Source organism: Haliotis asinina, chromosome 3 (genome assembly GCF_037392515.1).
Source record: "Haliotis asinina isolate JCU_RB_2024 chromosome 3, JCU_Hal_asi_v2, whole genome shotgun sequence".
Lineage (NCBI taxonomy): Eukaryota > Metazoa > Mollusca > Gastropoda > Lepetellida > Haliotidae > Haliotis > Haliotis asinina.
Genome location: NC_090282.1, coordinates 22,724,343 through 22,751,131, shown reverse-complemented (window position 1 = coordinate 22,751,131; position 26,789 = coordinate 22,724,343). Strand labels below are relative to the sequence as shown.

The window sequence follows — 26,789 nt, the reverse complement described above, 5'->3', positions numbered from 1 at the left end:
GCCGAATGAATGATATAAATAAAGAAGTTGCGTAAAATCCCTTAGGTATTGTCCGCCTTGTCAGTACTTTACCTTTTTATCCTTCAGTTTGATTGTTTTCTACTACATACAGTTTTAAGTGGCTTGTTTTGTTATAAACCAGAAGTATCTCACTTCACATAAACTCTTATTTGCGTAGTATCATTTGACTCACACGTGTATTTATAAAGGTACAACTGGCCAGTCATTGTCACAGGGATTTTCATCACACGACAAATAGCCTCGCTCGAACAGCCATATGTGTATAGCATGCGAGTTCCAAACGCTGGTTAAACAAGAATCGCACCTTGCCGGAAGTAAACAAGGATGGATATGACGTCATTACGTGCGCATGCGTATCATAGAGGGTCTGAATGAAAAGTGATGCAGTATTTTGATTAAAAATCTGTCATTAAGATGCCTTTTTTCTCGCAGAATACACCTTTCGACCAAGATGTCGGTAAGAGTTTGATTGTACAATACATTTTCGAGCATGTGATGCTCTATTACGATGCGATTGTCTCTAGTGTCGGTATAAATTCGATGTGTTCCGGGTAGTCCTACCATAATATGTGGACTATTCCTGTCAGATTTAGGATCTCAGTAAATGTTACATATTTCACTCAGACATACTCCGTTGTGACATTAACATGTCTCTGCATCGCCCACTCTTTGTTCTCTTCGTTTTCTAGCAGGAAAAGATATTTCTGTTGATCAAATCTTAACTTAATGTACACCTCATTTCGATTGAACGAGAAGCAGGAGTCGTAACAAGCACCAGAAGAGAATAAACTTTCGCAATAGACATCACATCGGTGGTGTTTTTTCCGACATCCATGTGCTTGAAATCTAAATAACACGAGTTTGATGGAATGGTAAATCATTTCTAGCAAAAAGTTATAAATTTAGACAATTGTTTTCCTGTTTCAGGGTAATTGTGTCTGTGATGCAACAAAAGCCTTTGTGATCAGATCAGCTGATTTTTACTTGACGTTGAAGTTCAACATTGTCACTTGTTCATTTGTCCTTAACTTTCGACAAGATGAGAAGGCTAGTGATCAGTGCCAAAGTTACACTGAGCGAATGCCAGAACACCTTGTCTTGTCTGGAATTCATTGTTGATATAGTGAGTGTATGTATGGTTGTGTGATAGATGGGTTGTAACAGTTTAGGCATGCCTTGGGATGGGGGCAGGGGGAAGGGAAGGCTTGTGGCTGGAGAAGGAGAGAGCATACTGATACGTATTTTAGGTGAGTGAGTTAAGTTTTACGCCACACTCATCAATATTCCAGCTATATGGCGGTGGTGTGTAAATAATCAAGTCTGGACCAGACGATCCAGTGACCAACAACACGAGCATTGATCTGCACAATTGGGAACCAATCACGTGTCAACCAAGTCAGCAAGTCTGACCACCCGATCCTGCTAGTCTCCTCTTACGACAAGCATAGTTGCCTTTTATGACAAGCATGGGTTCCTGAAGGCCTACTCTACCCCAGGACCTTGAAGGGTCTACATATTTTAGGTGTGCAAAGTTCACATGTGAAGTTATTGCTTTGCTTGAAGCATTAGTCATGTGAACTGAACTACATTTGCCCATGTGTTAATGACATTTTGCCAAGAAAATTGGCAGAATACTTTCAAATTCTATTTCTGAACACATGCTGAAATAGACCAAGTGAGCAGTATTTTTTTAATGCAAGAAAATCTTTGTGCAGTGTTAGCTGATTGGCGACCAACTTCCAGGGAATTAGACTCAACCCGCCCAAGTGTTTGATCATATGTTTGATTATGTGTCAAACACAAATCAGAAGGTTGTAATTGATGGAATTTATTAATAGTTTACTGGTTGTATCAACAGCAAAAGGCAATAGGACATTTCCATAAGTTTGTCCCTTTTTCATGTGGTTATATCATTAATACATGTACATTTTAACTTTAAGGACAATAAAGCAGTGTCCTAGATAATGATCTCATTTAAGTCCTGACTGATGTTGATGTTGTTTCTTGATAACTTTACAGAAAAGGCAACCAGTGAAATGAATACGACTGAGGACTGGAGTCTCATTCTTGACATTTGTGAAAAGGTGTCAAGGACACAGAATGGGTATGTAATCATGGTAATCTATATGCACAAATAGAGCTCTCTTATGCCAAAAGATACTGAAGTATCCTTATTGAAGTTTTGGAATTGACTTTTCATTATGGAATTGGGATCACAGGCATTCATGAGCAGGACTTTTCCCTTAGTCTGAAAATTGCTATATTTGATCATCTGGTTAGGAAGAAATATGATGAATTAGCCATGTAGTTATCACTCAGCATTGCTCACTATTGCAACAAGGTTGCTGAAGGCTTGTCTACCTGTACCAGTGGTATGTGCAATGCTTATCCCGATCTTTAAAGGTCACATGCAACCAAAAAATCAAACATAATTAAAACACATTTATCACTTATTCATGACATATAATATACATTGCTGCTTTTTAAAAAACAAATAAACAAATTATAAGCGTATAATCGCGATTCAAAAGTGCAATATTTTGTACTTGGGCTTACTTCCCCCGAAACGAAGCCGTCGGGAGACCGAACCCAGTCTTAGCACCTGGATGTGCACTCAAGTGTAACGACGGATTCTGATTGGCTGTTTCATTTGCTGATCTGCTGAGGGTTCATTGTGTGTGCAGACAGATGATCTGTTTGATGGGCATTTTAGAAGTATAGCGAGTCACAAGAAAGTAAGATTCTTTATGGATAACAACTTCTTTTTGTGTACTTGATGCGTCGTTTCAGTATGGATTCATATACTGTTGTCAAACAAAATCATACACACTAAAACAAGTCGTTATCCATGAAAAATGTATATAGAGATGTTGGGTATTGAAAATACATGTTCTCTGAATTTGCGCTCGATCCAATCAAAAATGACATCAGTAGAGATGGTAAACTACTGCGTGGCTGGAATCTGTCATTCGTCCAAGTACAAAGCAGGACTTGAAACTGACAAGAGTTTGCACCAGTTTCCGTCAGATCCAGTCATCCGAAAAAAGTGAATGTAGTTTGTTTGCAACCCACAGACATAAAAACATGTCATGTGTATCACACGTGCCTAATTACATAATGTGGCAGACACGGGACTCGGGTGCACGAGTCATAAATCAACTGATTTTCTTTATGTCGTATACTCTGATAGGTGTTAAGTTCAAATTACACGTGGTCAATGATTGAAGCTGTGTACTGCATGTTGTCTTTAGCAGACAGGCAGGCAGACATATAGGTGTGAATAAACCAGACACTGAGCTTTCTCTGTGACAGGGACTGCTTACCACAATCAACAAGTTTTTTTTTTACGTAACGAGTAGATCATTTACTTGTTTGTGTACACAACCAAGATAAGACTACTGCTCACGACCTCAGACGCTGGGCATGCATACTGTTTCAAGCTCCGCGAACCTATTCACTGCGCATGCGTTATGGACGCAGCGCAGCACAGCTGTTGAAACCAGTTTTCCCCCCAGCACTGGGGGGAATTTAGTGAAACGTTTGAACTCCGATTTCGCGGGCTTTTTTTTCATCGCGTTTTCTTCAACTTTATAGGTTGAATTGGCATTTTTTATGATTTGTTTCGGTAAGTGCATACCGAAGGGTACCAGAATCTGCAAAGTTGTGTTTTACGTTGCATGTGACCTTTAAGTAATGTCTCAATTCTGCATTAATTATTTTTGTAAATCCTAGCACCATGTAAGGTGATTTTGTCAGAATATCATGTTTTTGGATTTACCAACCACGAAAATATGTCTGTCTTTTAGGAGTTGTAGATGTAACAAGGCAAGGCTGTATTGAAGTTAAATGTCTTTAGAACTGGGTTCTTGCAATCTTGAAAAAGGCTTCAAAATTTGGGCACTTAGCCTTAAGTGGCCTTGAAATTCTATTTTTGCCTTGAAAAGCCTGGAAAAAGACTTAAAAGAAAAAACCTTGAATTTCAAGTTAAGTGTGAGGAAGTGAAGATTGCTTACAACAAATACTAGTGGTTTTACAAGTTTGTGTTAAAAGAATGAATATCCTTTCATGATATATTCTTTCACTGGTGTTCATGGTGTTTGAATGGCTACAAACGAAGTGAGGTCTACTGAACTTAACCTTGATGTCTGTCTAGGTAAGGTTTTGCATTATGCAGTTTTTGAATTTCAGATTAAACCTTACAGTGCCGAGAAGTTGTTATTATTTTTGTTAGGTATTTGGCCTTAATTTTGCCCAGAATATTAGACTTATAAAAATGATAGACACAATGTTATGTGAAGTATCAAGTAGTAACATATATTTCCAAAGTGAATTGTTTGAATGTACGCCCAAGCATCACTACAGTTCTAACAAAAAGGACATTTTTATTGCAAGTTATTTTGTTTGTTTCAGATCCAGAGATTGCCTTAAGTCAGTTGTGAAGAGATTAAATCATAGAGTTCCTTTTGTATCCATGCAAGCATTGACAGTGAGTATATGTTTAATTGAGTACTTAAGAAAGATGAAAGGGAAAATCGAAACAGTTATTCCTTGCACTGCCTGGCCTTAAACATAATGCATGATTCATATGATTATGAACCTGTGTTGCTATATATAACAGTACAAATGACATATTTGTTTCTTAAGGGTCATTCTTAACAAAAGTCTCTCTGTTGTATTATAAAATGGAAGGTGAAAACGATGTCTTCCTGTGAAAAAAAATACAGTTTGCTTGTTGTCATATTTAGCACTACATGGAATAGATGTATATGATTGTAACAATTATGACACTAGCTCTAAACCTGTAAATATTAAATACTTGTACACATATTTCATGTTGAATGTTATTGTTGATGATTATTCTGTCTATATTGTATGTAAGCAGGTTTCATACAGGCTTCATGAAGCTTATCTTTTGAACTCAAGTCTTGACACATGTCATTGCATCCCAATTGCATTGGTTGGCACTCATGCTGTTGATCACTGTATTACTGTTGATTACAGACTACCACCATGTAACAGGAATTTTGCTGGAATAGTGAGGTGTAAAACTAATCTCAATCACTCACTTGAAAGCCTTGATGTTTTTGTGTCATGCCATGCAAATACACTAAACAATTGGAATTGGCTCAAAATGACATATGATAGTTAATAAAAGTATTCAAGCACTAAAAATATGGTCCACAGATCCCACTGAAAGATTTGTGTGAACAAGGATGATGGCAGATTTATGTCAGGCTTAGGTTATTTTCTGTTCTTGGTGAAAATATTTCTTGTGTGAAACATAATATTATACTACTTGAACATGACAAATGAAATCCTTGAAAAGGAATGGGTTTGGGAGTGAGATGTTAAGTGTGGGATTACACTTTCTCAGTAGAGTTCAGATTCTGGGACTTTGAAAGATTCAGCCTCTTTCGGGATTCAAAGAATGGCAATTTTCCCAGAATCTGTCGAAATCCGCAGATTTAAAAGCAAATCAATCGATCCTGGACCCTGTTGCAACTCCCAGAGCCCAGTTGATTTTCAGCTGAAATCACTTTCCCCTGTTGCCATCCTTGATATTATGAACTTGGGTTTGGAAACAATCCTTGTAAATTACCACATGTAGCCATCTTCTTACAAAAGGAGAGATGGTAAATTTTGATTGATGTGCAGGTATAGACTGAAACTGTTTTATCCCAATAAATTGTTGTCACTTTGTGTAAAGCTGACTGTATGTGATGACTTTCAGCTGTTAGATGCATGTATCAACAACTGTGGACGTCCTTTCCACTTGGAAATCTGCTCCAGAGACTTTGTGTCTGAATGTCGAACTCTCATCAACCAAAAGGTAAGCAGCTGGAGCAGTATGTTCAAGTCTCATTAAGACAGTCATAGTTTCTGTGTCAAAAATGCTGATGTCATTTCACACTCTAATGGATATCATTCTGATGACGTAGTTCTAGTCTGTTTTGTCTTTTACTAATGCATGTAGAATAGGAACAGTGTTGGAATTAGGTAAGGAGTATGCAGGATTGAATCTCCCAGTTAGAACTGGATCATCAACTAAATGGTCTGCATCCCTTAACCTAAAATTGTATATAAGTGAAAAGATCTTGGTTATATTTTAGATTTCATTTAATTTTAGTAAATATTAAACAGGAAGAGTATCAAAGGATTACATGTTGAATTTGTTAAAGTGGTGTTCACTTTGTTTCATGATGTTCAGTGGGGTAGCCTATTAGTTCAAGTGATCTCTTGTCAAGCAGAAGGCCTGGGTTCGATTCCACACATTGCTACAACATGTGATGCCTATCTCTGGTGTCACTTGCTGTGATGTTACTGGAATATAGCTAAAAGCAGTGTAAAACCCTAATTACTCTCTCATATTCATGATTTAAAGGATATAATGTTGGTTTCCAGGCTCATCCTAAGGTGGCACAGAGGTTGCGTTATATGATAAAAAAATGGGCAGAAATGCCAGAGTTCAAGGATGACCCTGCTCTCAAGTAAGTCAACATCAGTTTTTCATGTAGTGTTTATTTTAGACCTAGCAGAGTGCTCTGTGAATCTCCATTATGCCAGACAAATTTTATGTCTTGTTTACAGATTTTTGTCCTAAAAAATCTTAAGACAGGAGGGAAATAAACATAAAATCACCAGTCCAAGTAATATTCCTTCTAGATACTGAAAGTTTTTTACTTTTGGAAATTTAGGAAGTGTATATGAGACAAAATACAATCTACAGGTTGTTCTGCTTGACCAGCTTGATGACAGGTCAAATGGCACAAGTGGCTGGTCGAGTTAACATCATTTAATAGGGGAGCAGAGAATGTTGTTGTTGTTGCAGCATTCGTGCAAAACATGTATTCATGGATTCATCACAGAACTTCTTCAGGAAAACAACTCGCATGGAAAAACAATCATTTCATCTTTTAGTTCAATTGATTTTACAGTCATAAACAATTTAGTTTGGTTTACTAACTTTGCAGCATAAAATCAGTTACTTTAAGAAATTAAAGAATTCACTGCTGCTGCTGCTGCTGCTGACTTCCTAAAAGCCTGAATAGGAAACATTAAACCATCTGTAGCTAATTCTTTGAAAAAGTTAGAACCTTGCTGATGATTTCTCGACACTGAGACACTAACGGCAACCTTGTCTCAGCTGTTCGGACATGTTGACAGTCAGCTGGCTAAGACACACCCCTTCAGTTGTGGCATGATTAGTATTCACTTGATCAGGTCAAGCTGAACAAGCTGTAAATACAATTTTTGCAAATAAACCATCTTAAGGTTTGTTTTTTTGTTATTTAATGGGGAAATTTATTTTTATCCCGGCATGTAATGCAGGGGGATATAGTCGACGCCTTGTCTGTTTGTCCGCTCATCTGTCCGTAATCATTTTGTTTCCAGAGCATAACTCAGAAACCATTCAATATTTTTAGACCAAACTTGATAGATATGATAATCTCAAGCTATGGTTGTGCCTTTTGCTGTTATTTTTGGCACTTTTATTATTTTGGTTTTTCCATGGAACATTTTGGTGTTAGTCTAATGGTGGGGTGTTCTTCGTTTCTGGAGCAGACCTCAAAAAGCGTTCAGTATTTTTCTGCAAAAGTTTTTATTTTGTTTACATTTGTTTCACTCATTTACTTTTCTTCAAAACTTGGTAGATATATCAATCAGAACCTGAAGTGGTGCATTTTGGTATTTACAGGTTTTTGTGATTTATTATTTTCTTGGTTTCCATGGAAATGTTTTGGACTTAGTCTCAAAATGGAGGGATGGGCTTCGTTTCTGGAGCAAAACTCAAAAACTGTTCAATATTTTTCTGCAAAATTGGTAGATATATCAATCAGAACCTAAAGTGGTGCCTTTTGCTATGTACAGGCTTTGGGGATTTCTTTTTTTCTGGGTTTCCATGGAAACGTTTCGGACTTAGTCTCAAAAGTGAGAGGAGTGTTTCGTTTTCAGAGCTTAACTAAAAAAACTTCATAATATCTGTTGGTAAAACTTGGTAGATATTTGTGCCGGACCCCAAAGTGGTGCCTCTTGGTATTTACAGGTTTTTGTGATTCATTATTTTCTCAGTTTCCATGGAAATGTTTTGGACTTGGTCTCAAAATGGAGGGATGGGCTTCGTTTCAGGAGCAGAACTCATTTTTCTGCAAAACAAAGAGATTAAGTAGCTGTCAGATGATTTGTCCTTTCAAATATGTGGGGGCCAGGGGGATATGTCAATGTCATCTTTTGATGACCCTTGTTTATTTCTGTTCTTATCCTTCAAAAAAAAATGTGACTGGCAGATCCATAAAACAAGAAATAAAATTATTCTGGTTTTACCAAAGTCCACAGAGCACTGGCTGATGCTAGTAAATAAGTTTGGCTGGTATATATTTGAAGTATCAAGGTTAATAATATAATTGTTTTTTACTGTTTCAGCTTAATTCCTTCATTCTATGAAAGTCTCAAGAAGGAAGGGACTGACTTTTCTGATCCAGATGCAGGGGTATGTAGGATTGTCTTCTTCTGATCTTAATTGTGTTTGCTTGTTTGATTCACATGACTGACTGTGGAATTGCTGATTTTGAAGGCCATTGTTTCATGACAAACAAGTTTGACTCAAAAAAATTTTATGGACATGCTTTGGTTTAAATTTCCTGTGAATGAATGTGACCCACACTGTTAAAAATTTGGATTATGAATTAGCTCTATATTGGAACATGTTTGTGTTTTCAGAAAGAAATATGTTCCCAAATATAACAGCTGTTTGATTCTCAATACTTTGTTTAGTTACATGATTGTTATCACACATTTATACAGGATAGTATATAAGAAGATATAAGTGATTCACTTGACTTCATTTGAAGGTAAATGATCAAGCCTTTGAAGCTGTATTACATCTATGATCTATTCGGTCTTTCAGCCAAAGAAAGTTGAGTCTACTGTTCGAGAAGGACAACAGGAAGAGGATGATATTGCCAAAGGTGAGGATATCTTGTCAATAACTACCATTATGAGTAGAAATACTGCAGTGGAAACCCAGCAAAGTGTAGGTCCCCAGTGTTCCATGCTTGTCTGAAGAGACAGCCACAAAAGCAGTAATAGGTTTCTAATTGAAAATCCTTGGAGCAGTGCTCATATGCAGGGATTGGGAAAGGCACGAGACATGGGCCATTTTGCACATAAGAAAGAAAAATGGCCCCTTAAAATTTGCAAGTTTACTAGTGATACAAGGGCAGTGGCCTTCAGATTTCATAGTAGCACATTTAAAGCTGAACATGGTAACACTTCCTTATGTTTAAAGACAAAAGTAAAGTGTACTGTTCGCTGTATGGGACAATTTCTCGCTATAATGACAACACTGCAAATACGCTTACCCATTTGGAGATACGCCATCCTAAAAGTGCAACAGATGCTGGTCAAAGGCTTGCGAAAGTTACTACAGACGAGAGTTTGAAACCATTATTCACATCGAAGTGTGCAACTTTACCAGATATATTCATGAACACCTGCAAGTGCAAGTTTCCAGCCAGCGGTATAGACTCAAGCAACTATGAAACAGCCCTTTTGATATTTGACACAAATGCTTAATGAATATATATTCAAATTTGTTGCATTTCAAGTTTCAAATTGTTACATTGTTTTTTTTATTTGAAAGTATATAATTTTCAGACTTTCTGACAAATGCCAAGTGCCTGATCACAAGTTCATGCTTAGAAATATGAGAAAGTTTTTCATGATTTGTTTGGTCTTAGTGACGTATGAAAATGATATGATTATTTGTAGGAGAACATTATGATAAAACTTCCTTTATAACAAGTTCTAAGTTTAAATAAAGGCAGTGAAAATGCTCTGATTGTAGATCATTTTCACAAAGTTTATTTCATTTTTGTGCCAAAATACCAGCTGTATCAGTGTTGATTCTAGATACCAGTATATTATTTCCATATCTTTAATCTTTCGGTGTACAAGGACAAAGTATCATGATACGTATCGTATGTATCAGACTACCAGTACTGTGATATGTATCACATTGTGGCATTGGTGTATCATGACAACTCTGTTTCAGTACTACCAGTTTGTAGTACTAGTGTGACATTCTGCTGTCATCCAGAGAACTTGTGTTGTACACACTGATTTGTGAAACAATTGTGCGAATAACTAAAACAAGATATTTCAGTTGTGTAATTGTTAGATCTGGCTGAATACATAATTAATTTGACATGATATCATTTGGAAAAGGTAGGATTGATTATCAGTATGAAAATTGTGTCATCAATAATATATTACATAAACTATTGTGATAAGAAAGAGTATTTACCAAAACTCTCAAGTCAAAGGCAGAATAAAATCTGCCGATCACATGTCACAGACTGAATACTCTACTCAAGTAAAGTTGCTAGTAATCCATACCCAGCCAGTAACCATATATTGGGCAATAATATGAAATGTTGAGTTATTCCACACACAAATATTTGTAGCCAACTGTATAAATATGTTTTATTAATTAGTGTAGTTTAACACATACATACACTGTTTACAGCCAGTCAGGACGCAATAGCTTGATAATCAGCCATGTTCTATATTTAGTTCAGTGATAACAAAGACAAAAACTCGCTTTGTAAGACAGTGAAGTGCCATAGAATAATGTGCAATTCATTTGTGTTTAACATTTTCCAGCTATTGCACTGTCACTGCAAGAGGCAGATAAATCTGCCAAGACCACCAGTCTGTACCCAACTAGCTTTAACACGTCTACAGGAGGAGCATCAGCCATGTATGCTACACCAAGACCCAGAGAACCAAGGAAGGTTTGTTGTCAGCATGATCATTTCCTTTCCTAATTAAACAGCCTTGAGTCTAACAAAACCTAGTAGGAGGTTGTGTCAGGTAACCTTTGAGCGATCTTTGACTGTCCAGTCGAACGCGAGAAGGTCGAACGGATTTAACCAGTTAGACAATGGCTACTAGGGTTTTGAAGGATTTAAAAAAACCACTAGTCAATGACTCTGATGCCTTAATAAACGAAAATCTGCATAAAACACAGGTATTTGGCATGTAGTAGATATGTTTAGGGCTTTCTGATGACATGGTTACCATTAGATAATATTTCCATAAGCTGACATCATTGAATATTGACAAAAAACGACTGTTTATTTTCAGTGACTGTTTACTCACGGTTGACAGTATTGTAGCATGCATCATCTGGAAAATAGCATTAGGAATTGTTTGGGTACAAACCATTCCGATGTAAAAGTTCAGAGGGTATGTGCGTATGTCCACTTTCACTATTTGGTTTGCTGTGCTCTGATTGGTCAATCCCAAAGGTTACCTGACACGACCTCCTACTAGGTTTTGTTAGACTCAGTGGTGGAGTGTACTGAGAAGTATTGAGACTACATTTACTTAGACCGGCTCTTCAGCAACCCATGCTTGTAAGACATGACTAAGGGAATCGGAGGGTCATGCTTGCTGACTTAGTTGACTATGTCGTCGTATCAAAGTTTGCAGTACTATAATTTGTAAGTTGACCATTAAGGCCTGCTGGTTTTAAAATCTACAGGCCCTGAATGAAATCTTAGGCCCAATTTGTTAAAGTCAAACTAATAAAAACAAAATAGACTACCCTGCACACAGGGTAGTCTATTTACAGTTTGGTGTTCTTGATTTTGATGACGATATTGTCTGGTCCAGACTTAACCATTTACTGACCGCCACTATGTAGCTGGTATGTTGCTGAGTGCAGCGTTAATAAAACTGTCAATCAATAGACACTGGCATGGAATCAGGATGGAGATTGATTTGTTCCTCAGTGGTCGTTGAACGTTTTTTCTAAGAGGCTTCGGTGAAAGATCAAAGGCGCCGACAATACTTTATCAGACGATAATGTGCACTTTTTGCATTATGTCACAATGTGTTGACATCACTGCGCAATTCCAGTCTGCCCCCTCGTAATCAAACTTTTTTGCATTATGTCACAATGTAACCGACGTCACGATGGATGTCAATTTGCCATCACCTCGTACAGCCTCCTACAGTAAACTGCTTCATCGCATCCCATTTCTTGGTTTGCAGTTGCATCACACAGCTAACATCACTGGTGGAAACATTACGTTTATGTGTTCCGAACGATAAAATGTGTCGTAGTTCGACTCAAAATTTTACAGAGACACAGTAATGTTTGCAGTGTTTACATTCCCACAGTGCAATCGTGGAATATTGCATGACTAGTCAGTTTCACTTTCAGCTGAATGTACTGATCTAAACTTTCGTTAGTAGTAGAAATGAGACGGTCATATTACCTTGTATGGGTTAAGAGAATCACATATATAATTAAAATGATCTAAAGAAGATATTTAACCCGAACATAAACCGTCATCAAACTGTTCATCATTTGTTTTTCTAGTAGCGCTTGTCGTAAAGTAGGGGGCTGACACATTAAAACGAACAGCGCATCAGTTAGCCCTGTGCGAGGATTCTTAAGTTAGGTTACAGACACCGTCGTTTGTTTTCTGCCATAGATTAATCGAAATTAGGCTTTAAAATTATAAAATACGTCATCTTAGAAAAGAAATACAGTTTGTTCTACCACCATGTACGGTGTAATAAAGCACATTTTCGCCCTGAACTATTACATCGTTTAACTATAATATTTCAGGGCAAAAGTGTGCTTTATTACACTATACATTTTGGTAAAACGAACTGTATTTCTTAAATATGTCTTGTTTTCTATTTTACCCTATTTTGATTATATTGGTGTTGACATTGAGGATTTCACACACACCAACACAAACACTCACCTGGTTTGACAATGGGACATTAAATACAGAATTTAGACCAGGACTTTTTTTTACACTAAGCTAATAAACAGACTAACTCCAATGAATTAAAAAATTTTTTAAAATGATAAATTACTTAAAATAGTGTGAAACTGTTGGAAAGGTTATCTGAGAGTAAAACGCTGTAAGAATGTGTTTCCTCCCTGTTCCTTATATCCAAATATCTTTTCATCCATAAACTGTTCAACAAACAACATGTTATGTTCTCCATCTAGTAAGGAAAAAAGAAAAACGGTCTGTTGCAAAGAAGACGTGTTGGTGAAGACAGTAGGTGCAAATCATGAAGGCCATGTTATCCTTTGCCTTCTCTGTGGCCATGTGTTACAGTGGACATTATGTAATAAGACAGAAAGGGGTCAGGCCATTCACTAATAAATGAATGCAGCCATGCAGTCATGAGTTCAAGGCTGATGGAAGTAACCTTACTTGATATTGCTTTGCGACTCCTCCACATGACAACCCAGTCTTTGTGGAAACGTACTGCCCTCTGAAGCATGTATGGGTTTGTTTAACTTTAGGTAGGGGGCAATGTTATCTGAGCCACTGGCTCGTGGATGTGTGCGCATCTTCTTGAATATTGAATATTAGTGGTGATAGCACTTCACAGATGTAATCAGATAGTGTAGGTACTACATTCAGGTATACTGTGCATGAAGTTCAGTAACAAGTATTTTTTAATCTTTGCTTTAACAGGTGCGAGCATTGTATGACTTTGAAGCAGCAGAAGATAATGAGCTGACATTCAAGGGTGGAGAATTAATTAGTGTGTTAGATGACAGGTAAGTCTTCCTTTCTTGAAAACTTATAATACTCCGTCATCATTCTTCAGTCATCATGGGTTAACCTGACTAGCTATGCTATAATTTTTTTAATGGGGTCACCTATTTTGTTCTTGGGAGGTAGGAATCATCAAATTTGTGCACATGTACAGTGTTGCATCAAGAGCGTGTATTTGTGTATTTAGTGCATGCTCTTATTTTCATATGCAAATTTACAAATTAGTGCGTCAGATTTTATGCAGAATTGAAAATTTACACGCAAAATTACATATATACCACATGTTGTAGCATTCAACACCACAGGCCAAATAATCAGCCGCAACATTGAGTCCCCAGACACCGTATGCCAACTAATCGGCATGACAGTAGTCAAGTCAAAATGAAATATAATTTTAGGAACCTACCTGAGTTGTGATTTATATTTTATATTATCACTTTTTTAAGTGGAGGACCAAGGAGAGAAGAATTTTCAAACATTCCAATTAAAGACTTATTATCATACACATAATAACGTGCACACTAATATTGGTATTTGGAGTGGAAATTGAAAGGTAGTGAGTCAACCGGCCCTAAAACAGCAAATCCTAGATGCAGCACTGCATGTATTAGGGGCAGTCAGCACTTTTTTACAATAAATATTTTTTAAATTATGCTTAAAGTTAATTTCACTTATTTTGTACATGACATGCAGTGGGATTATTCATATTGTACATGTTTCTCCATAAAAATCATAATACTAGATTGTACATCACTACTTACTTCATGTATTATACTATTTTGTGTTATGTCAACACAAAACAGTGTTGTCTACATTTTCTGTCCAGCATTGTCGGTCAGGGTTTAACTTGTCTCCCTTTGCTTCTGCAGTGATCCCAACTGGTGGAAAGGTTTTAATCACCGTGGTGAGGGACTGTTTCCAGCCAACTTTGTCACTGCAGATTTGTCTGTAGAGCCAGAAGAAAGTACGTATTTAGATCCTTAAAGCCTGCACATCACTGATATTAGCTATCTGTGCTGTAGTGCTGACTAGGTATAGTGATCTGCCTTCAGTTGTTGATGGTCTAAGGCCCATTTTGATATTGTATTGTTCTGTGGATATGTTTTTTAATGATTACATGCTAGTTTTATGTTTACATCTGTGATGATCTAGATATTTTACTGTCCTTCGTTAACAGATATTGATATTACCTGAGTTTATTTTTGAATAGAAAGCTCATAATCATGCTTTGACTGAAATACTGTGACTTTAAATTTTACCTCACTCGCTCAATGTTGATCTGTTGTTGAGAACCTGGGCCTAGATTTTTGAAGGTCTCTTAGCATACTCATAGTCGTGAGTTAATGTTAATGGAAGTTTCTAAAAATATGCACATAGGTGAAATTTGCTGTTGAATATCGCTAATTTTATTTTATTTTTTTTACTGAATGCAATGTGAAATTATCCCTAGAATATGAGAAAAGGGAACTTTTGAGTACAGTCTTTTCTATTTGACTGCCAGGAGCACTTAATTTAGCATCCTAAATATATCCATGTATGTCTCATTATACTCCCAAAACCACTGAACTTTGATAAGGACAATTAAACAATGGTGTCCTAACAAGGCATAACTGATATCTGATATACTACCCATCAAATGTTTAGCCTCACTTATTGCACTCACTGTAATGTTATGTATATGTATATGGTTACAAAGACAATGAATTTCTCCACTAAATTGGGGAAACCAACTGCAGATTTTATGCACAAGGATCATGCATCACATTGCTGAAAAGCGTGTGCAAATATTGTGCATGTGAACAACTGCATGTTGTTGTAAAGTTTTGTCAAGATTTTGCCAAATTTACATGATTTTCATCATTTATTGAACTTAACCATTGTAAATGTGTTTTACAAAACATCAGTGTATGTGTAAACAATACCTTTCAAAATGGAATATTTTGCAAAATCTAGTTAAGAACAGTTGGCTGAAGTAAGTGGCTACATTTAGCTTAGTGAGTGTAAACCTTTAATGGGTAGTCTATATTACACTCAAGACAAGTTAGTAATTGTGTTTGAGTAGTGAACCTTTAGATGACAAATAAGATATTATCATTGTGTCAGATGATGTTAAATTATGAGGCATGCCATAGAGTTTGAACTTTTATTTGTTGACAAATGAGATGCTCAGTGTATTAACTGAGTTGACTTGCTAGTGAAGATTGCTGCATTTCTATTTGATCCTTCAACTAACTCTGTGTCCATGGCAATACTCCAAAATGGATATATAGATCATTTATAGGAATTGTCATGGTTCAAAATAACTTTGTAATATTTCTTAAGCCAGATAAATTTGGTTAAATTCAACCATTAGTATTGCCAGCCTGTGATGTTAGTTCCGAGTGAAGAGCCTTGAAACACGAGTGTGATATAAGCAGTGTTTGCAATACCTTAATTTGCTATCAGGGCCTGCAGGCTTTAAAATCCACAGGCCCTGAATGGAATCTGCAGGCACATTTTGTCAAACTAATAAAAACAAAATAGACTACATTTTATACAAGTTTCAGACTAAAGTTTCTACAAAATCAGTTAGTGAAGCCTGTGGTCCAGAGAGAAGTTTTCATTTGTAAAAGACTGGTGTTGACTTTCCTATGCACAAAGCGTTGAAATAACAGAAAGTGAAACTGTAAGTTATGGTAACATGAACAATGATAGATGGTTCTCAAACGTTACCAATATATTATGTGAAAGATTCTAGGTTAAGATAATTTACTGAAGACCACATATCCCAGCAAATAGTTGAACCCGGTAACCCGATACAATAACAACTGGTGCTCTGAATCCAGGCTGGCACTTATTTCAAATGTTGATATAGCGTCAAATATATTTGACTGTTGATCATAGTGATATAGCTGTTTCTTATCATTTTTGTAGGCAAGCCTGAAAAGAAGACAGTACAGTTTAATGAACAAGTAGAAGTGAAGACTGTTGAACCATTGCCAGACGAGGTGGAAATAGATGAGGTGAGCAGATTCAGCAATTATTTCTGATGGCCTGCTTACTGTGAAGGTTGGCATGCAATAAGTATCCGTATGAAAATAGTGAAAACGAGGCACTTGCAGGAGCCCTCTTTTAGTGTTATGGCAGTGTGAGGTTGAGAACTACTGAGTGAGACAGATAGAGAGTTAGTTTTACTTCGCACCCAGCAGTATTCCAACTATATGGCGGCATTCTGTGATTTATCGAATCTGGGCCAGACAGTCTAGCAATCTACAACATGGATATTGACATACACAACTGGGCAGCAATGATGTGTCAGCAAGTCTGATCACCTGATCCTGTTAGTCGCCTCTTACAACAAACATAGATTACTGAAAATCAAGTCTAACCCAGATCTTCACACTGATTGAGAACTTCTGATGGGTTGAGTTTTTCTGAAAATAGTTAATATTCAATATATATTCTTCGCTTCGTTTACTCTGATATAATGGATAGTTCTTCAGACACATATAACATTCACAGGAATTCACCTATAAGAACATGGAATCAGACTTGGTGACTTGGTTAATTACATAATTATTATATCCCATTGTATCTCAAAATATTTGTTGTCCTTTTGTTTCTGTCACAATATGCTTTTCATGCATTTATATTATGGTAGTCATATATTGAATATTTGACGTATGTGATAAGAGAGTAGCCACTGGCTGTGTAGTAAAGTAATGTTATAGGGTTTATCCATCCAGGATTGCTGTCTAATTAGTATTTTATGATGACCTTTCAGAGTAAGATAGATGAGACATTACAACTGATACAGAATGCTGATCCCACTGGTGAGACTCAGCCAGATTCCCAGGAACTCCTCAACCTTGAAGGTATCCCACATTTACCCATGGTCCTCCCCACTATTGTGATTCTAACATTTTGTCAGTTGATTGGTTCTAGTTCCTTAAGGCGATTGTAGCGCTACGACTGCCGTAAGTCTGTATTAAAGTGTGGGAGTTACGATCATCTTAGCGCTACGTTTACATTTTGACACGAGACCCAGGGCCCCGTTCCTCAAAGCAGTAGTAGTATGATGACTGTCGTAAGTCTGTGTTAAAGTATTGAGTTATGATCATCTTTGCGCTTAGATTGCTTTATGGCACAGGGTAATGTGTTTGTAATCTCTTTGAATGCCTTAGAATGTATGGTTTCATCAGTGTTTTTTTAACGGAAGCATTCCAAAGCGACATTGCCTTTTCATAAGTTTCCATAAACAATAAAATTCCTGGGAACATGTTGCAGTTTGGAAGCTTTTTTTTTACCTAGTTCCATGAGGATTATGATAGATAAGTGCTTTAAAACTTATGGCTAAGATGGGTTGGCAGTTTCATCACTCAGACTTTAGAAATTTCACCTAAAGCTTTCATTTTGTCACACTCTCTAATTTTCCTCACATAAACAACTCTTTATTGCCTGTGATTCAGGGTTAGCTCAAGTAGCCTAGTGGATAGTGGACCTATCATCATGTCATATTGTTGGGTTTGAATCCCGCATTTCCTAACTTTCTGAAATTTGAGGTGTCAGAACCACACAAATGCTTGTAGAATTTCCACTCATATTAACAGCACATTTTTTTGTTGTATTTATGCTAGAAATACTGTTGAAAGCGGCATTGCATAAAATCATTTGTGAATGAATCTTTTCAATTTTGTTACAGAGCAATGTAAAGTAATGGGTCCATTGATAGATACAGAACTAGAAAAGATAGATAAGTAAGTATGTAGTCTGTTAGTATCTGTAACACAATGTTGCCCTCACTGACTGATAGTTGGACAACACCTTCATAGTTGTGAACAACATCATGTTCTGCATATATGGCTTGCAATATCATTGTTTGGTGTTAAATGGCACATTCAGCAATGTTCCAGCTATATGGCAGCGGTCTGTAAATAATCCAGTCTGGACCTAGCAGTCCACTGGTAAACAACATGAGCATCGATCTATGTAATTTGGAAACAGTGACATGTGTCAGTTAAGCTCGATCCTATCTGTAAATTATATAGTCTGTATCATTACAAAATGATACACTTGTTAAAGTACTTACTGTCCGTTTGTGACACCATCTATCATCAAGCTCGTTTTCACTTAATTTACGGTAACAAATGTTACAGTTACTGCTTTAAAGTTGCTTGTATGAACAGCTTGTAGCTGTTTCTACAGCTAATGTTTTCTTTGGAACCAGGTCTGAAATGTTTACAGTCACATTTCCAAGCAATTTGACATGAATGTGTTTTTTTGTTTTTTGCAATTCTTGTTATATCCTGACCTATGTATCTTACTTACCTCCTAAGTAGTTGTATCCTTTCAGCCCTTGTTACTGATACAATATATGTAGTTATTTCTATATGCTGCTATTTTCAAGTGTTCTAAGGATTCAGTGCCTGACGTGTTTCTGGTCCGTGTTTTCAGGAAACATGCTCAGCTGGTCGACCTGAACAAGAAGGTGATGGAGGCACTGCAGATGTACCATTCACTGATGAGGGAGAACCCAGCATTCAATTACACCATGAAGGGGCCACAGGGCTTCACACCAGGAATGATGCCTCCAGGAGCAGCTGCAGCTCAGATGACACAGGTAGAACATCTAAACAGTTGTACAAGGATTCTCAGTTACAAAGGTTGCTAGTAAGGGACCATTCATAATTTAAGGCTGGAGGGAGTGATGATGGTTTATGGACAAACATATACAATGTGAATGACACACACACCCTCTCCCTTCTCCTTCCTTTTTCTTCTTTCTCCTCTCTCCTGCTCTTCCTATCGGATGCGGCCTATGGCAGATTTAAGAAAATATTCACAATGCTTGTATGGTGTTTTTCATTTGAATATTTTGTGATTTTCCTCCACAGCCAATGTACAATGGACAACCTCAGTATCCTCCCCAAGGCCAAATGCCCACTGGTCCAGGGCAGGTGCCCCCAGCCCAAGGTCAGATGCCACAAGGTCAAGGTCAGATGGTACCAGGATCTGTGATGCCACCACCTCAGAGTTTCTCACCCCCACTCTCTAGTCAACAACAACAATATTCCAGGTAACACTGAAAACTTCACTTGTTTACATTCTCACTGATGCTGGATTTGAAATCCAGATTCATGCATGTTATGATCCTTGGATCATAAGTGATGAATGTATCCAGATGAACGTATCCACATTTCTTTGCATAGTTGTATATTACTGAAGTACTGTCAGAAATTAGGATATATTGCTCACAAAAAGGGAAAATGTTGGCATGTATGTATGTTTTATGTGCTTAAGCCCCACTTAAGTAGAATGTGTGAAACCCATTTCTGGTGTCCCCTGCCTTGATATTTCTGGAATGTTGCTAAAAGCAATGTATAACCTGAATCACTTACTACTAAGTGTAGTCTTTGTCAGCAGCTGTATCCACACATTTTCTCTAAAGTCATCGTTTTTAAGGAAATATGAAAATATCATTGAAATGGTCATTTTCTTCACAGCCTCCCCAATCAAATGCCACAGTCGACATACGCTAACGTGCCCTCAGCTAACAATTTACCTATGGCCTCTGGTCCCACAAATCTGCCACAGCAGCCTGTGCAAAATGGTGGTGCTATGCCCACACAGTTAGTAGGGCAGACAGGGAGCTACCAAAGTCTGCCGCCTCAGACAGTGTACCAGCCCCCTCTTCAGCAGCAGCCGTTACTGTGAGGCAGGAGTGGACAAGCTTGTATGTGCAAAATGGAGATGTCTTTGTGCTCGTCATTTCATGACTCCAATCGGACGCAATCAGTGATGAAGTGACAGATTTGATAGTGTGACAGAGTGTGCAGCCTTGCCATTACAGTTGTCACAAGGAAGCATGAATGTTAGCATGGATTTTAGCATACATGTGTAACATGTAACACAGGCATTGGAATGTAACTTCCTTCCTGTAAGGATTCACAAGATGTTTATGAAAGTCTAATTTTATATTCTTCTCCTTGCTGATTAATTTTCATAATGTTGATGTTCCTGTGGTTCAATGACCATCAAGAAAAGCAAGAAAAGCTACCTTTGTTTCATTCGGGTACCACTGATCTCTAATGAAGATGCCATTTGTCATAATCCCATATATTGTTTTTGATTTTGAACTGAACTGAACTGAAGATGATTTTACTCTACAGTGTTGTGAAAACTGCATGGTGACAAAATGGCTTCTGAAATAATCTCATTTTATGTAGTGTACAAAAATACAACCCTCTTTATGCATTACATGATTTAGAAAGCCCCTTACGATTTCAGAGTTCTGAAGTGTGAATAGGTGGTTGCCCCAACTGTAATTGAACTATTCCTTATATGCAAGAAAATATCTTTCTCCTTATTGTGCTTATTGTACTTCAGAGTGATGACAAATGGCTACAGCGTGAATGAGACAATGCACGGTTATCATGACTTCTTGTGGTACATTTTGAAGTGACTGAAAAATGTATAAAATGTATCTGTGAAGTTACTTTGTGAACAAATAGTCTTGTTTTGGTTTCTCGATTCCATGGAACAGCATATGCCAGTTTGACCCTCCACTTCGTACTGTACACACTCTCTCTCAACATGTGTCTTAGTACCTCATTCATTTATTTGTTTATATTGAAATGCACATAGTTCATTTAGATTTGTGGCATTACCTTATAATGTTTTCACCAATTCATGTGTAGCTTTTCAGTTGCTTTTATACTGTTCATTCAGATTGATGTAAATCCAAAATGTTACATAAGATTCTTGTTTTTTGTACTAAGATTCATTTAAATTTAAGAAAGACTGACTGTACATTGGTTACACATAAGTATGAGTTCAATAAGAATTTGTATAAATACCTGATGATTTACAAATGAGCATGAAATTTTGTTTTGTGATACTCAAAGTTTAAAGGACGACCCGATTCTTTCATATGATATGAAGAATTGAAGTGGTGCTTAGTCTTTTTAATAGAATATCATGCCCCATGTATGCATGTATCAAAGGGTAACTGTTCTCACTGATCCTCTTCCAAAAGGAGGGTAGAGATCAGGCTCCATTATGGGGATTTACATGTTTGAAGATTCAACATAGGTAAGTTTGTAGTTTCACTAGAAAGTGGCCAGTTCTGCTTTAGAAACCTAATACAAATGCTGTTGAATGACATACATACCATCATGAGCATCCAGTACTGATTTTGAAACAGCACAAGTCTAAACTTGAACAACATTAACAATTTTCGATGATGTCCCAAGATTGTTAGCTGCTAGGATGATGAAGCAATACTGTGTCCCAATCAGATCAGCCCTGGTTTGAATGTGCTTAGGACGTGTAACGTGTGATAGAGAGTCTAGAGAAAACATGACATTAACCACCTTTAGCCAGACAAATCTCACACACGTCAGTAATCAAAATGTGAGTTTGTCAGAGTCACAAACTGAAGTTTGTTTTCTTCAAAACATTGCTTGGTGTATAAAGTCAGTCTTCGTCTACACTTGATGTTCAAGAGTGTGATATAAAGCAGTAAGAATATTTAATGTTTCATTAATTCAAATAAATATTCAAAAAAAACTGTAGCAAATTTAGGCATATATTGACGCAGTGTTTCAACTGGAGATTTCTGAGTGGCAGCATGTTAGACTGAGATATTTATCACTGAGAAAAAGTCTGCCATAGATCTCAATAAGATGAGTTCATTGAATATTTTCATGAGAAAATATTTTGACATTTGATCTTGTATGTCAGTGTAAAGGTCCCAAGTTACATGAGCAAGTAGTTGTTATATTATAGTAATTTATTGCCAGCTTGCTGAGTGTTACTGATGGACTCTACAGGTTATGTGATACCCTGTGGTTTTCACCTATACAAAAAGCCCAGATAATACTGAATGTGGCCTGCTTGTCATAAGAGGCAACAAATGCGATCGGGTGGTCAGGCTCACTGACCTGGTTGACACATATCACTGTATCCCGATTGTATAGATTAATGCTAATGCTATTAATCACTAGACTGTCTGGTCCAGACTCAGTTATTTACATACCACTGCCATATAGATGGAATATAGCTGAATGCAGTATTAAAAAAACAACCAGCTGAATGTGAGTGTCTGGTTGTCCAGCCAGCTGAAGCCTGCAGCCTTATGTGCAGAGTTACATACTTACAGTATACCTGACCCATCTTGTCCTGAGTTCACATCCAGTTTGCCTTGAATGTGTAGCTTGGTTTGTCAGCACCAGTGCTGCGATTTTAATCAGTGGTAAAGTTGTGATCATACATTACCTAGGGCTATCTCCTGAGATAATGTCAGACCTTAACACTTTCGCACTTAGCTATAACGCTTTTCTTGGTGTTTATGGATGACACCTGCATTCTGAGACACCCACTTTCTACATGACACTGAAAAAAGGCAAAGTAAAATCATATTTTTCATAGACATAGAGAACATGAAAAGCGTCATTGCGACAGATGACTATAGCAAAAGACTGGTGAAAGTGGTGTTACAGACAGCTCATCGATAATTTTAGTTCTGAATGTAGTGGAAATCCCTTTGAGCAATCCCTGCATTATGTGTATATACATCGATCAAGAACACGTGGTAGGGAAAGCTAGGTTTTCGATTAGCTGAACGATGATAACTGCCAGTGTGACATCCTATGGGACATGTAACAGCTGTCATAGCTAAACCTCACTTACATGTGCAATTGTGACTAACCTTACCCAAGGTTTGTTGAGACTCTAACTCTGTATGTTTACTGGTATAGCCTAGTAGATTTTTTAACTTGCTGTACACATAGGGAAGGTATTTTCAGGAATAGTCATGAATTGTGAATACCACAATGCCATTTAGAATGTCATCAAATATAACATAGTTGAGTCCCATACAGGGAAGTCAAGGTGGCTTAACAGGTTAGGCATCTGACTTTGTGTACTGGTGATTAGGTGCCTGACTGAGGGTGTGGCAGCTCAACACAACAAAAGTACTGGAATCTGTACTTTACTAAGAAAGTGTAATCCCAAATATAACATATGTTACAGTCAGTAACACAGTTTCCTGTAGTCCATACATTCAGTATTTCTTGCTGTACAGGTTTCTTTCAATATTATAACTGAAAGGCAGATGGGGAAAATATGATTTTATGCTCTTCACATTACCTATTTTGATCATTCACAAGTCATTTGTGGTCACCAGAGAAGAATTCAGAGGAATGAAAGAAATGTTTTTCGATGTTAATTTTACCTTTGTTAGGTTTAGAGGGGTCTGTAAACTAATTTTGTTACAAAATTTTCGTTAGTTGTGAGCTTACACCATGAACCAACTTTCTCAGGTAGTCAGGCTCTCAGTTACAATAAGGATGGTGAACAATATCTCAGCTTGCTCAGCTTGACCTGAGCTTCTCTACATATGCATGACCTGATAGGTCATAAGGCACTATCAACAGGTTTACTAAACCGTTGCTAAATAGAGCATCAGAGACTTATTAATGTTGCATACATGCAGAGCATGGATACGTGGATTCATTACAAGACTTGTGTTGGAAAACAACACTTCTGCAAAACAATCATTTTCATGTTCTAATTGAATTGTTTATACAGTCACAAGCTATCTCTGTTGGCTTACTATCTTTGCAACATGCAGATGTCACGTATGTCACTGATCAGTTACTTTCACAATCCAGTTCAATCTCACTATCACTCTACACATAGTTGCTGCTGCCGCTCACTGCTTAAAAGCCCAAATCAGAAACACTAAACCATCTGTAGCTTCTTGTTTGAAGAAAGTTAGGACACTGATGATGATTCTCAACACTGATGTCAAACAGCGACCTTGTCTCAGCTGTTGGGACATGTTGACAATCAACTGACAAAGGTGCACCCCTTTACAATAATTGGCCCAACCAGTTGTGACACGGTCAGGCAATGCATTACTATTCACTTGATCAGGTCAAGCTGAACAAGCTGTATACATATAGAGATCTCTGTGTAGAGATCACTGCTTTTGTTTGATTCCCACCTTGACAGTATAGATGTAAATTACTGCATTTGGAATTACACCTTGGGTTATGTTACAGTGGATATTGGATGCTCCTATCTGGTGTTGCACTATTACATGATATGTATGTGATATCTGTGTGTATGTTGCAGGAAATGTACATAGCTCGATGTCTTTGCTTTCATTAGCAAATGATAAATATTAATATATTTGCCAATGATTTTATTGTACATTTCTTATGTCTTTCTTCTGTACAGATATGCCATGATACGACCATTTCTAAAGTGTATTCACTGAGGTACAAATAATGGACTTTCGGTTTGGCTAAGGAGCCAGAGATTTCCTTGCAGATTATCCCTTTGGATTTAGTATTATACTCACTGGAAAAATAAGAAGTTTATCTCCAGAGACAAGTGGTAATCCTTGTTCATTGATGCTATGAGTACCCATGTACTTACTTGAGTCATCCTACAGTTCACTTATATTTTGTCTGAAAGAGTTTTTCAAATAAAGGATTTTCAGAAAATGTTTTTGCTGCAGCATTGTACTGGCTGTGTTACAGACATATTTTAATTGTGGGTGATGTGTCTGTGTATACCTATGATATTCAGTGTAGGACAGCTAGTGATATCTGTGTTTGTGGGATGTATGGGCTATTTGGATGTTGCATTAAATGTGATACAGCATCTTGTTATTCCAGTGAGATTCAGTATGCTTTATACCTGCACAATTTAATCACTGAACATAGATGTACATGAACATTATATTTATCTGTTGCATATTGTTGTCTATTGTGTAAATACTATTGTCATATTTGGAATAAAACCTAGGTCTACTCAAAGCTATATCTGTTGTTGTAAACTTGCTTTGTGATTCAGACAGAAACTATTCACATTTCCGGATGGTGAGTGTATATGTTTGTACACATTGGGAGATAATCTACAAATTTGGAGACCCTTTGTTTTGCCTGACTTCCCATGTGCTGGATTTTTGTTTGATTTTTTTATATTTTTTTATTTTTTTTATTTTTTATTTTTTTTATTTTTTTTATTGTTTTACATTGTTACAGCTATGGTCAGTGAGTTTAGTTTTACATGACACTAAGCAATATTCCAGCCACATGGTGGCGATCTGTAATGAATCGAGTCTTGACCAGACAATCCAGTGATCAACAGCATGAGTATTGTGAATTTGCTGTATTTGCAGTAAGCATTGCATTTATGGAGATTGAGATTATTGTTTACTTTGGCTTTGAAAGTTTCAAGAGTTGGACGTACATTTGCTAGTTTACTGGAATATATGTTCCAATATATATATAAATTCCTCTGTTATGATAAATATTAAGTCCAGCTCGTTATGTTTTTTTCAGGAAAGCCCAAAGGACTTTTCGGATCCAGGTTTACAGTCTTGTCGGTTTTGTTTTCGATCCAAATTAAAAGGTCTTGGATATTTTGTAATAATGTGACAAATCATGTATTTTACTGATTTATAGGAATGGGATAAGGTGAAAAAGGAGACCACCAGTAGAAGGTAAATATAATGGATGCCAACTTCTTTACTGTATGTCACTACCTTTCTGGGCTAATCCTTGTTCCCTCGTCAGATGAACTGAAACAAATAATGTACATCAATGAGTATAAATACTAATTGTGTAAGAAGATAGCGCTACGTGTGTATATATATATAAAATGATGAAGAAATAGGAGATGAAAGAGGCGGATAATGGGTGTTTTGTTGACACAAGGGAAGAATGACTAGCAGATGTTGGTAGAAGACAGTAATGACCTAATTGACAGTACATGTGTTGTAATAAGAGTCAGATGTGAAACGGAGACTTTATCTGTTAGACTAAATTACGTTGTAGATATGGTTTCAACTGAGAATCAGAGAGATGCTTGGCTAACATGAAACACTCTCAAAGGGTCAAATGCATGCGCAGACTAAATGTTCTTGACTGCATAAATCGCCTGATTCTTTCCTAAAGACTCTAATGTACAATGGGCTTGAGAGATACTGTTCTGCAGGTGGAAGTTTTTAATAAATTAGCAACTATAACCATTTTTATTTTACTGAATTTGACAAATAGCTTGAGTGAGAAAGGTGCCATATTTTATGAATAACATCTTTATTTACAATATGGAGCGACGTTTGACGTTTCAGTATAGATTTTTATACCGTTGCCAAGCAGGAGTGATATAACATCA

At 37.0% G+C, this 26,789-nt stretch overlaps 1 protein-coding gene across 1 annotated transcript; it reads left to right on the top strand.

Annotated features, from left to right (window-relative positions):
* The first annotated feature begins 356 nt into the window (after positions 1-356).
* LOC137277686 (signal transducing adapter molecule 1-like) lies at positions 357-25,426 on the top strand. The gene is made up of 16 exons (XM_067809561.1): positions 357-478; positions 2,041-2,125; positions 4,432-4,507; positions 5,753-5,851; positions 6,424-6,509; positions 8,443-8,509; positions 8,927-8,987; positions 10,684-10,814; positions 13,536-13,621; positions 14,489-14,583; positions 16,533-16,621; positions 17,383-17,473; positions 18,301-18,355; positions 19,053-19,218; positions 19,493-19,674; positions 20,102-25,426. The coding sequence occupies exons 1-16, from the start codon at positions 436-438 to the stop codon at positions 20,310-20,312; spliced, it is 1,623 nt and encodes a 540-aa protein (XP_067665662.1). The 5' UTR covers positions 357-435; the 3' UTR covers positions 20,313-25,426.
* The last annotated feature ends 1,363 nt before the right edge of the window (positions 25,427-26,789 follow it).

What these genes read in the sequence shown, in the direction of transcription:
- LOC137277686 (XM_067809561.1), top strand. Translation starts at nt 436, where the DNA reads ATGCCTTTTTTCTCGCAGAATACACCTTTCGACCAAGATGTCG. An exon ending in AGAGGATGATATTGCCAAAG is followed by an intron (nt 8,988 to 10,683) that starts GTGAGGATATCT and finishes AACATTTTCCAG; the next exon opens with CTATTGCACTGTCACTGCAA. An exon ending in GTCTGTAGAGCCAGAAGAAA is followed by an intron (nt 14,584 to 16,532) that starts GTACGTATTTAG and finishes TCATTTTTGTAG; the next exon opens with GCAAGCCTGAAAAGAAGACA.